Here is a 12,824-nt window from a genome sequence, read left to right as displayed (position 1 = left end):
TGCACGAAGTCGAAAGTAAGTCTCAATTGACAGAACTATGTAAAAAAACAAAAAACAATGAAAGCCATGGGTAGACTTGAACTGAGTAATAGCTGGGACCAAAGGGTTCGAATTCCGTTGGGAGTAAGACAAAAACAATAATTTCTAGACGAGTTTGACTCGCTACTAAAACAACAACCACCACAAGAAGGAGCCACAGAACGTGAAAGCTGTGTCAGCAATCCCCAACGTGACAACCCTCCTACGTGGAGCCGATGGACTCATGACATCTTGGCCAACTGCTCCTCCCGTGGCCTTTGCGAGCCAACTCATGAACTCTCCCATGGGCCTAGCCGGGTGGTCGTTGTCAATAGCGGTGTCTCGTCGCCTCGCACGACCCCTTGTCTCACCGAGAACACTCCCACGACTACTGTTACTGCCACAGCCACCAACACTAAAGGCCACTCCTACCACGATCCAGGTCCCAGGGGTAATCTGCACTCGTTGGTTCCATCTGCTTGGGTCAATTATCCGCCAGTTCGCTTCATAAATCATGAAATGCCAACCAATGGCACTCGCATGGCTGCCAGGCATCCGGTCCACACTTAGCGAGCTCTGCTACCGTGAAGCAACTTTTTGAGACTTGTGAATGTGCCGCTTGAACCGCTTTTAGTTACGTTTAACCGCCCCGTTGTCGGTGTATTGTTAGCTAGCAAGGGACTTTTTGAATTGACACAAAAATAGCTGACAATCTAAGTTGCCTTCTCTTACGATGACTTTTATAGGTCCTCACTTCATTTGCATGGTGACTGAATGATTGAGCTTGGTTTTCGGGGTTTTCTTCTCAAGAAACAAAAGTAATGCCGCTCAACAGATGGAAATTCGATCGGCTGTCTATTTTATATGTTGTGATAATTTGCGGCGAATTCAAAAATCCTGTCTTCCGCTCTTATTGTGCTTGATCCCCGTAATCGAGCTTTTGTTCGAAATGATCAGAAAACATCCGTTTGTGAGTCCTTGCAGGGGCTAGTAGGCCGTCTGAGGTGACTTTTTTGAGCCTTCTCTCATTCATGTGTCCTTTTGGTCTCATTTCAGATTGGGCCCCAATAGATGGTTCGAGTACGTCCTTTTCGTCAGCTAAATCTGGAAATAGCTCTTCATTATCCACAAATAACGGACGCCAACAACACAGGAATGACTTGTCGGCATCCTCATCGACCACCGCTCAAGGGTCCATTAGACAGTAAGTTTATTGATTGATGGCTGTTGGTGTAACCAATCGTTGACTTGGACTGTTCAGTTCGGCTGAGCTTGCAGTCTGCAATTCAAGTGCAATTGATCCACATCGGTTGTAAGCTTGGAGGCGGCATTAAATGGGGAAGGCGACGACAATTTTAGAGTCAAAACAGACAAAAGTGCAACTGTGCTTGGTCTCAGCAATTATTCAACCCTTCCTCGTGTCGAGTTTTAATTCTCCCTCAAATTTCTGCCAAATCAAGCGAGCTTCCCTTCATAAAACAGAGATGTACATCGGCATTGGTCAGGTTACGAATGTCCCCCACGCATGTACATAATGTAATGTATCTTAGGATACCGATTGGGATTGCTTTTGAAAAAGTGCCCGTTTTCGCCATTTGCCCAAACCTTCGTCCGTCTTAAAGGGCAAAATATATATCATATCTCTTTGCTGCCCAGATTGGCTGATGAATCAGCCAGTGGGTATGAATTTGATGGCCAGTTGGCAGCACGGCCTCAGGCCTGAGTCAGCAATATTTCCGGACTCGTCGCAGGGTTTTTTTGCACCCATTGATGATGTAGTGGAGGGCGTAGAAGCATTGGGCAGCATGCATGATGTCAAGTATGTTTTTGGCAAATCATCCAGCTTTATCCATCTCCTTCGCAACCTTCCCTTTGGAGATCGAGCGAGAATTATTATTAAATCTTTCAAGTTGCAAATCAGCATGAATCGCTGTTTTTTTGCCGATTCATAGAGCTTCGTCGACGGAGCACCCCTCGGCGATCGGCTAGCTAGCACAGCTATGTAGTATGTAGTCACCAGCAGCTACTAGCAATCCAGCAAGCTCACTTACTCACCCACTGCCTTGACTCGCTTGCCGATCCTCCCATAGACGGCAGAACATCAAACCCATTATCCTTCAAGTCATCATCAACATCCTCAGTCGTGGCGTTGAAATTCACTCAGGCCTCACTGGGTGTGCAAACATGATGTGGCATATTTTGGACCTAACTAGTCAGCTAGCGAGGAACCATGATTTCGAGGAATACATATATAATATTGGCAAAAGATAGTGCAGTCTAACAAAATGCAGTGTTACTTTTGTCTTGTCTTAGCTGTCTGTTACTTGCTCAAACACTGAAAGCTTGAAAAGTAGAAATGCAATCATGAGATGATGACAACGCGGATTCAATTTTCAGCGAGTCCTTGGGTGAAGATCCGTACTGCAATGGCTCAGTCACTCCCACCTTTGATAATGGATCCATGACTCCTTCCCCTTATGCTGCTGCCATGCTCTCAGCCGCCACTATTCCCGGTTACTCGGGGTATAATCCTTACCTGGCTGCGGCCACGGGCCGTTATCCACCCACTGCTGCCACACCCTACACGCCACTGATGAACCATTCCTATGCCGCAGTGGCAGCGGCCGCTTCCTTGACCCCTTCCCAATCCACAACTCTGGGAGCATCATCTTCCTCGGGCGCCATGGCGTTAGATGATCTCGACAGTGCCAGTCATACGAGTGGAAAATCATCTATGTCCAAAGACTTCAACTTTGATCCCAGTAGCATCAAACAGGAGCCCGAAGAGTTCTCCTCGAGCTCTTGCGGCAGCGGCATTGGCCGTTCGCGCCAATGTCGAGATGAGAAAAAGGCTCGCGAATTGGGTGTCACTTTCTCGATTGATGACATCATCAATTTGCCAATGGACGAGTTTAACGACATGCTAAGTCGGCAAGAGCTCACCGAAGAGCAACTCAATCTTTGCCGAGATATCAGAAGACGAGGAAAGAACAAGGTAAAAGTTGCCACCCAAAGCTCGGCCCAATTAGTTTGCCGTATTGATGTTCATTTATCGAATTGTCCTCTTTACCCTCTGCAGGTGGCAGCTCAGAACTGCCGGAAACGTAAAATCGACCAGATTGCTCAGTTAGAGGAGGAAGTTCATCGGGCCCGTACCCGGAAACAAAACCTCCTCATGGAACGGGAGACGTTATTCCGCCAACGGGACGAGTGGCGTTCCAAACTCATGGGCGTCGAAGAGGACATCTTGAGCGAAATGGGCAGAAACACCAAGGAGTTTCGGTTGGACTTTGGAGCCCCTGATGTCAGAATTCTTCGACGAGATGAGTTAATGGTTGGACGTCAATCATCTGCCGTAGACCACGTAAGTACAGTCAGTTTCTTGAATGTTTTACACATATTTCCATACTTTTTAAGTGTTAGGAGGGGCCCGCCAAATTATAGAACAATGCCAAGTTGTGGCACACTAGGGTGACCATTTTTTGATTAGCAAGCAAGTGTTCTTGGAGGAATGAGAAGCTTGTTTCCATAAGTTTTGGCACGTTTGACCTCATTTCTAGCTGGAAACCAATCGATATGCCCAGACCGGTCCCAACTCGTCTGCAGACACATCTCAGCATCCCAACTTCAATTGGAAGTCAGATTCCAATCAGCACAGCTAAAGAAGACATCCTCGAGTTGCTCAGTCAGTATTCCGAACTTCAGCCAACCCCTTGAGAGTGTTAACCGGTCGCCGTCATTTTCTTCGTCGTCAAGAGCATCGCCATTGTCCTTACGATTTGTCTTCATCACCCCAGAGAAGTAATCCAATGCGAAGGCCAGAAGTCAGGACCAAACGCCTCACTCGCCACCCTGATGAGGAAGACAAAGAAAGATAAATATGTGTAAACGTAACATCGTTTGGTTGTGATACGTATGAAAAAAATCAGATGAGGGTTCTCGTTTTTATATCGATACAGATGTAAACAGCTTATTTCTTGTCGTCAGCATCCACATTGCTACTCCCTATTGATTCTGAATAGATGAGCTTTAGTTTAGCTTTGGCAATGTTCTCGGTTGAATTACTGATTGTGTAGTTACGCTACTAATAAGGTACTGGTTTTCGTACGAGTTGGTTCGAGATGGATGGAATGGGCGGCTGCTCATAGACAAAGTAGATTTATTTTTTTCCCCCACAATTACGAGTACTGCCCACACTTTTCTCAATTATCTTTCACATACAATCAGGAACGATCTCCTTTTTTCCTCCCTACCACCTTTCCAACCATCCATCCCTTTGTTTCAAATGTTCATGGCTGTGATATCTTTACTTGTAATAACAACAGTAATGATGAATGTAATAGTACCCAGGCTAAAATCCTGGCTTTTTTATCTCCTTCTTCCGGTACTTAATCCTCCCCCCCCCCTCATCTGACGAGCCTTTTTGCCATTTTCTCTTGTTCAGACTGAATTGGGATGTGCAACTGGCTAATTTGATCCCCAACAAAAAGTAAGGTACATTCTAAAAACGAACCAAATGAACCAAAACCATAATAGTGCCCCTTCAACCCTCCGCCGTCTCTTTCGCTTTTCATTTCCCAAGGTTTCACGTCCCCCATAAAGATCCGAACTCAATTTGTTCCTTACGCCGTTTTAACTCTGTCCATGGAATGTTGAACATACGTACTAGCACTACCAATGTTGTACATGTGACCGACCACAGAGGACAGCTCTGGGAACGCCCACTATCACCCACACTTCTACTTTTCCGCGTGGCCCAACGGTCAAGGTCAACCCAGAAGTTATCCCACGTGTTTAGCCGTGGCTTTCGAGTTCATGTTCGTTCGACAAAGAAATTCACCACCAACATTGATGATGAGCCCATCAAACCCATTATGTCACTTAACACTGATGCATCTGATGTATTTTTCGAGCTTTAGCATTAACAATCACATTTGATGTCGCTTTTTAAATAAAACTAAGTATGAATAAATGTTTTACTCTCCTTTACATTTGATGCAATACCTTTTTTGTTTTTGGGGATTAAAAAACAGTCCTCTCAGCCATCATGTTGTCAGGGCGTTAGTTATACCTCAACAGAGAGTAACTGATTACAGTTGCAATTACTATTACCATGGCCAAAAAAAAATACCCAACCGTTATTCGCCAAAAAATGTAATGGCGTTACTCGTTACAATTATTTATCTCTAAAATTTAGAAGACGAACATTTTGGTTTTTTTGCCCATCAAGATCATACTTCTGTAAATCAATGGTTTTTGTTATAAACAGTCCTAAAGTTTAAAGGCTTCCTGTCAACCTGCAACAAACTCGGACAAAGAAAGATTTCGCTCTGAATCACGGTTTTTAGTTCACCGAAATGTGAATGAGGAAGAAAAAGACAACAAAGCAGTGTATATACTATAAGAATTTGAAACCACAAACATCTTCAATGTTGTTACAAGCAAGCACAATTTCAACCCTCATCTTTCTTCTACAGAATACATTATATGAAAATACAAAAAAAACAAATACAATTTCTCTTAAGATTGCCTAAAAGATTAAAGTTTCCTCAGTTGTGAAGAGTGAAACAAAAAATGAAGGGCCACTCTAAAGTGGGAAAAAAAGGAACGAGTAACGAGTATTTTTTGGGTACTTACAATTACACTATTTTGAAATTTAATGGGATTACCGTTGGTTTTTCAAAAAAGGACGGTAATTTCGTCACAGCTACCCTGCCCGTTGTTCACAAATTGTCATTTAAAAGATGGTCTCTAGCGAGTTCTGCAGGACAGATAGTGTTTAGATCTGATGATGAGGCACTTCTTACTATTTTTTACCTCCCAAGGAAAGTTTTAATGACAACAATTCGGTGAATGAACTACTATCTCACGCGAATTAAAATGGGATTTTGCTGACCACTTTTTCATTTAGAACTGCCTTAGGACACGTCAACCATAAGGGTATGTTAGGCCCTGTTTAGCGTACATTTCCAAATATCTGACATGCTTGTTCAGTATGCTTAGAATATGTGGATCAATACCGGTTTGCTTTTGAAGCCTACTTAAAACACCAAATCCCTCTGACATGAGATGAAATTGTTACTGTAATTATTAATTACCATGAGCAAGCACAGTTACATTTTCATGGAATTGTCACTAATAAGTTTAGGACTAGGAGTAATAAGAACAGATTGCTTTTGATCCCATGTAAATGTAATTCTAACCTTTCATTTTAATAGTAGTGAGGATTGCATTCCCTGTAGCAGTTAGAAAAGCCCGTGAAAAAAACAAATCAAAAAATAGAAGGTATTGCAATCGAATTAAAAAGTGTGTTGAAAAGTTAACCAAAGTAAAGGAATTGTGATTCCTATGAAATCAATCTCCCGCCGATGTTATTGCGATTTCAAGTAATAAAACGCTGTCACTTATGGTTATAATTGGCGCAGTTCTGAAATTTTTGGTTGCATTTTTGCAAGTAAATGAAACGTACTTATTCTCTTGCTCGAGAATTGCCCAAGATGCAGTCCTAATTTCTCTATGTGAAAATGGAATATAACAATCAAGCCTTTACTTCCCCAAGCGATTGAGCCAACTCAAATTATGATGATAATAATCTGGAGACCACCACCTTCCGCGCTCAAACAAGGTCTCAAGAAAGGGAAAGACAGTGAACAAAATCGTATTCCATTGGAACGACGAGAATTGTCATTTCATAAGGGTCTAACGACGCCAGTGTTTTGCACATTGGCCATTAATATTAAGCCGTTCCTTTACAAAGTATAATGCTTTCGTGAAACACATTTCTGCCATTAGTGCCATAAGTCAAGAAGGACGTAATACGTGAAGATGTCTTCTTCAAATAGTGTTTCATCGTCGATTTCCGTTAAATGGGATCCTAATTAAGCCACTGAATATTCCGAGATGACATCATTATTACAGTATGACTAAGGCTTTCCTTAGTGAAAAATGGCAAATTGAAATTTACGATTGTCTTCGTACTAGCCCGAATCATGACAAGGAAAAGTGAAATAGTGAATTCATTGAAGATAAGAATCGATTTCAGCTTTTAACTCTACGGTTTTCGAAATCCAGTATGGGTCACAATTTTAGACTTTAACAAGAACGCCTACGAGCCTAAGATGAGCATAAGCTTTGGTCCATCCCCCACCATAGTCGTTTTCATCCTCCTTTGTCTCCTCTCGTTACGGACAAATAAATATGGAATCACGAGAATACGTTCTAAAATGCGTGAGTTAAAGAAGATATGTTTCAGAAACACTTTTGACATCCAAATAGGGATAAACAGCGAGCTATTTATTGTATACTTGTAGCGTACCTACGATTTTTCATCCTCATCTTTTTCCATTAAAATCTGCTAAAATGCTAATGATGAATTAAGCAAAAGTAATGGTTTTATAGTTAGTCATTAAAAGTATGTGAAACTGTGCTTTTCCTAGCACTATTTTGTTGCATATGATGATTGGAAAAGTGTTGGTGTGTTATCAACCATGCAATTTACGAGATATGAAGTGATTCAAACTACCGCGAAAAACAAGCACCTGACGTGAATCAATGGAGCAAAAGTATAGAGAAGCTGCCGAGCCAACCTCCACCATATTTGATAAGCAATTGCCGATCACTTCAAATCTTCGGCTTATTCGAGAAAACCGTTTTTGGATATTGAGCCGTGATAGCAATACAGTGTTAAAGCAACATAAAAATAGCATTTGTTTGAGTTTTGTACTACAACTGTAATGATTGCTTGAGGTTGAGTTAACATAGCCAGTTTGTTCCGTTCTTGCACGACCGGTTATTTCCCCTATCTCTATGCCACCTCATCATTCTGGAATTGTCCACTGACCCGTTCATACGTTCTCCATTTCACCCGAATTATACACACACTTTTAAATACTTGGCTTACGATCTTTCCGTGGCGCAGTCGGTTGCTCATATCTGATCTGTGGAACAGTAACCGACTTGCATTGGTGGTCCCCTCGACATCCCCAGTGGTTGGTTTCCGATTCGGCGTTGGATATGATTTCGCTTACTCTCCTGGTGGTGGATTTGGATTCGTTGAATGGTGGTCGTGTATGTAGTTGCAATATGGTCTGGTCGTTCTCCAAGTTTATATGAACATTGTTCATCGAATTGGTTCAACCCGCTCGTACGCCTGTGGATAAACTTCAGTAGTTGAGTATTACTACTTTATTCCTTGTGTATTATGGCTAGTCGGGACGAGCTGTTGAAGCTTAAGGCTTCTCGAAAAGGTTTCAAAAGCCTTACTTCAAGATGTAAGCGGGTAACTCTCGATGCCATTGATTCGTATGTCGAGGGTGATGACCCCTTCTACGTGGAAAGCAAGATTCAATCTTGGGAAGTAAAATTAAACCAGTACCGAAATGCCGAGGCCACTGTTGTGTGCCATTGTCTCTTTTCCTGGTCAAATGGGGCGTTACGTGGAAATCTTCCTCGCCTTATTATCCCCAGAGCAATGGCCACGCGGAAGTGATGGTTAAATCCGTCAAGCACCTTTTGGCCAAGACTGGAGGTGATTTCGATTCCGAAGAATTTGCAGAGGGAATGCTGGAATTTCGGAACACGCCCATGGCCGATGGTTTGTCGCCCGCTCAAAGAGTCTTTGGGAGACCGCTTCGATCTCGGATCCCAGTCCATGACGATCTTTTGGTGGATCCTTTCCGAGGGTCCACTCACGATGAGAAACAACGATCCATTGATTTGAGCCGAAAGCGCTATTACGACCGTCAGGCCAAGTCCTTACCCACGCTTTCTAACGGGTCCATTGTTTATGTTCAAAACCCCCAATCACGCCGGTGGGACAAGGAAGCCAAAATCATTAAATGTTATCAACGACGCTATTTATTACAGTTCGACTCTGGTCATAAATCATGGCGTAATCGCCGTTTTTTGCGTGTTTCTCCTTCCCTTCCAGAGCCAGATGAATCTGATTCCGATGGATACGTGTTGCCGTCAGAGTGTGAGAAACCCGATCAAGATCAATCACCTCACGCTCAATGTGACGGACGAACTCCGCGTAGAAGCACTCGACTTCGTAATTCTCCTGATCGGCTGGCTTACCATTAATTGAATCAAATTTGTCACACATCCCTTTTGACTTGTTTATGCATGTGTCCCAAATTTTGGAAAAGGAGAGTTGTAATGATTGCTTGAGGTTGAGTTAACATAGCCAGTTTGTTCCGTTCTTGCATGACCGGTTATTTCCCCTATCTCTATGCCACCTCATCATTCTGGAATTGTCCACTGACCCGTTCATACGTTCTCCATTTCACCCGAATTATACACACACTTTTAAATACTTGGCTTACGATCTTTCCGACAACTCTATCAATTACTGAAAAAAAAAATAGTTTTTTGGTGTACTTTGGTCTTATTGTTTGTCTTTGTTCTTTCCCTACAATCCCTGCAATAATTGTTCGCAATTTTATCCAAAGAGGATTTGAATTATTGAATTATCTCACAGAAGGGTTGGTGGTTTATTCCTTGTTTCAGTCAGCAATAGCATAAGATGACTTTGGAGTAATTTCTGCCATTTTCTCCCATGTCATGGCCAAAATGGCAGAAAATGATGGAGAGTGCTCCATAATGGCCGCCGGTGCTTAAGTTCTTGAACTTTAAAAAAAACAGTGGTCAATAAAAACAAGAAAATAATGACATGATCCTCGCTAACAAATGTGCACACATGATGGTGAAAAAGCCCTGTCAAGTTTCCAGAGAAATGCCCAAATACATTTTGTCATTTTTCTTATAATCAAATCCTAACTCTACTTAGTCTTACGGGAATGGGGTAGCCCCGCATGGTTTCGTGAGTGCATATTCTGAGATGCGATTTGTACCCAGTTGCACCTACTGCGAGTATTAGATAGTTTCATGAACGCACATTTTGAAATGCGACTGGGTACAGTTCAGTACTGTCACATTTCAAAATTTGCGTTCACGAAACCACGCGGGGGTACCCCATAATGGTCAAATTTTCATTGTTTTTAGCTCCAAAATGCCCCAGTTATACCTTACCTTAAATTCACAAGAAATGATACGGAATTTAGCAACGCAAAAGTAAAAGATTTGTTTTCTTCTTCCTGCATTGTTTCAAAATAGCTTAACTTGTCTTAAGTGTTCTTTTTTATTAGAAGTTTCTTTGTTTAAGAAATGTGTTTTCAAAACCGTAGGAAAAAATTAGTCGAATATTATGCATAGCATTTTTTTTGTTATTAATACAGATGGCCAAACTACGTAGCATTCATTTGATATCATGAAACGTGTTTATTTGCACATATTGCATATTTCGTCTTTTTAATACATTTTTTGCATATTTTGGGTTTTTAGCCTAGGATAATTTATACGAAGTGTAATAATAATTTGTTGCGATATATGGTCATGTTTATGCGTAAAATGTATCAAGAAGAGTGCATAATCATAACCAAATGGGTGAACTAAAACGTGACATCACAACAAAATTGACGTGAATTGGTTCAATGCACATAGGAAAAGTGAAGAGCAAAGTCACAGACACTTCAAGAGGTGCATGACGCCATTACTTTGAAGGTATTTCGGGCCAAGGTCAATAAAGTTGGTTTGAACAAAAACATAGCAAAGTGAAAACAGTGGCTCACTCCCAATATAAGCTAGCCGAGATGGTCCGCTACAAGTGCCCTCTAACTAATCAGCTAATTGCCAAAGTCAAAAAAATATTTGTGAAGTATGCTAGCCCATAATTTTCCTACTGCCTGCCTCTTCATCTCAGTTTTATTTATTTGAATTACACATTTTGGATTTCAAACGGATACTGAAGTCATATTTTGGGGTGAAAGGCATATCTAAGTGCCTATTTTGGCCAGTTTTATGCATATTCAATGACATGAAGCCGAGTTCTTAAATGCATATTTTGGATGTCTCTAGCAATTACCTTTATTGCATTGAACAATAGACCACTGACCTCCCAAAACATAGCGAGTCTTCAGTATGGCCAGCCAAAACCAGCATCTTGTAAATTGTGCAAATTTTACAAATAAACTTGCGTATCCCAAAATTTTCTGCAATTTTTACAATTTTTCAGCAAAATTTCACATTTTTCTGCAATCTATTATGCAATGTCAGCCACTTCAAAGTCAGTTTTGGGGATTGATTTGAAGTTTTCCTTGTTTTTTCTTGTTTACAGATATATGAACAAACATCTGCATACATATTTCATCCATGTATTTTGAATTGCTTTGTCTCTCCTATCAAGGCAGTTTTTGGAGATGAACTACGTTAAAGGTTGGGACACACATTGTCTGTGCAACATTCTTCTCGTTTAAAAGCCAGATACATCTTAACATGCTTCCATGGGGTATCAGTAAATGGTTAGGAGATGGATGATTAATGTGGAAAGAATTGGCTTGCTATCATTTCCAAGAGACTTGAAAGCAGTCTGATGTTATCTCAAACATGTAATGAAACTTAATCTCAATAACAAAATTGTTGTGCAATACTTTCATTGTGACATTATCAATTTGATGTTGCAGAACTCAGACATCTTTTTGTCATGCAATATTAAAAATATAGGCACAAGATGCTGGCCTAGCTCATTGGTCTGAGAGGCAGCATGAAGAATGCAAGAATCTTCTACCCAGATTTGTTTGCTTGTTAAAAAGTCAGATGGCAGCTCTCTAGCTTGACTTGCCATCTGATAATGGATGTCCCAATGGAGGGATATTCCCGCTTGGTCTTCACAGCCAACATTAATTATTACCTCACCCTAGGGAATGACCGCAAGTTTGCCAATTGAAGCTGTCACAGCAGCAACTCATGCTGTGATTTGAATACTGCAAACCATCTTGATCTTGCCTAGCCAGGAATCAAACGGGCATTTGAAGCATGCGCAAATTGGAGCCGGAGAGCAGATGCTCTACCAATACGGTACCACAGCTAGCCTCATCTCCCCAGATGTAGTTGGTTCAAATTTTTGAGCTGAGAGTTATGACAGAAATTTACTTTTCATTGACTATTGCTTGATTTGGAGGGCAAAAATAGCCTTTACAGCTCTCCAGAAGGAGTTGATGTCTATGTTTTGACAACCTTATTTGCACATTTTTGTGCAAATTCAGGTGATTTTTGATGCAAATTTGCTGTCAAAGACCGTATTTGTATGCAAATTTTGGCCGGCCCTTGTCAACAGGTCAGTTGCTGCTTATAAAGTCCAATAGTGACACAGCTCTAATAACGGTAAACGTTATTCTCCACCGATTAGTTGGCGGTGCTACTTTTTTAAACTTAACCTAACCTTATCAAACCTAACCTTACCTAACCTAACCTAACATGATATTAATAGCCTTTAAGGTCTCTCTCCAAACCTTTCTAACACTTTGCCACCAATTTAAAAATGAGTACCGCCAACTAATCGGTGGAGAATAACGTTTATCTCTAATAACTGATGAGTCCAATTCCGCATCTCTCTTATCAGTCTTGCCGATAATGCCAAATTTGCCTGGAGTGAGATTCAGCAAGAGAGTTATATTTTTTAGTTTGGAAGCATGTTAGGGTTAGTAAATTCTTTTGCATGATGATAAAGTCTTTATTTTGCAATATATGGTAGAAGCACGATTCTAACTTCGAAAATTAACAGAAATGTGTCCAAGTCTCAAAGGACGTTTGAATATTAATCTGACCTTGAACAAGGAAAAATCAAGCCTTTATTTTGCAATATATGGTAGAAGCACGATTCTAACTTCGAAAATTAACAGAAATGTGTCCAAGTCTCAAACGACGTTTGAATATTAATCTGACCTTGAACAAGGAAAAATCAAGCCTGA

The 12,824-nt window shown here is 41.2% G+C and overlaps 1 protein-coding gene across 1 annotated transcript in view; it reads left to right on the top strand.

Annotated features, from left to right (window-relative positions):
* LOC131889570 (uncharacterized) overlaps positions 1-4,069 on the top strand; it is a gene marked incomplete in the record, with an annotated part of 67,810 nt that extends 63,741 nt beyond the window's left edge. Inside the window, 5 exon segments of the mRNA XM_059238704.1 lie at positions 149-469; positions 1,075-1,222; positions 2,416-3,013; positions 3,098-3,382; positions 3,579-4,069. Of these exon segments, the coding sequence (XP_059094687.1) occupies positions 149-469; positions 1,075-1,222; positions 2,416-3,013; positions 3,098-3,382; positions 3,579-3,680 (1,454 nt within the window).
* Between the last annotated feature and the right edge of the window lie 8,755 nt (positions 4,070-12,824).

Source organism: Tigriopus californicus, chromosome 1, assembly GCF_007210705.1.
Source record: "Tigriopus californicus strain San Diego chromosome 1, Tcal_SD_v2.1, whole genome shotgun sequence".
Classification (NCBI taxonomy): Eukaryota; Metazoa; Arthropoda; class Copepoda; order Harpacticoida; family Harpacticidae; genus Tigriopus; species Tigriopus californicus.
This window is presented reverse-complemented; position numbering and strand designations above follow the sequence as displayed.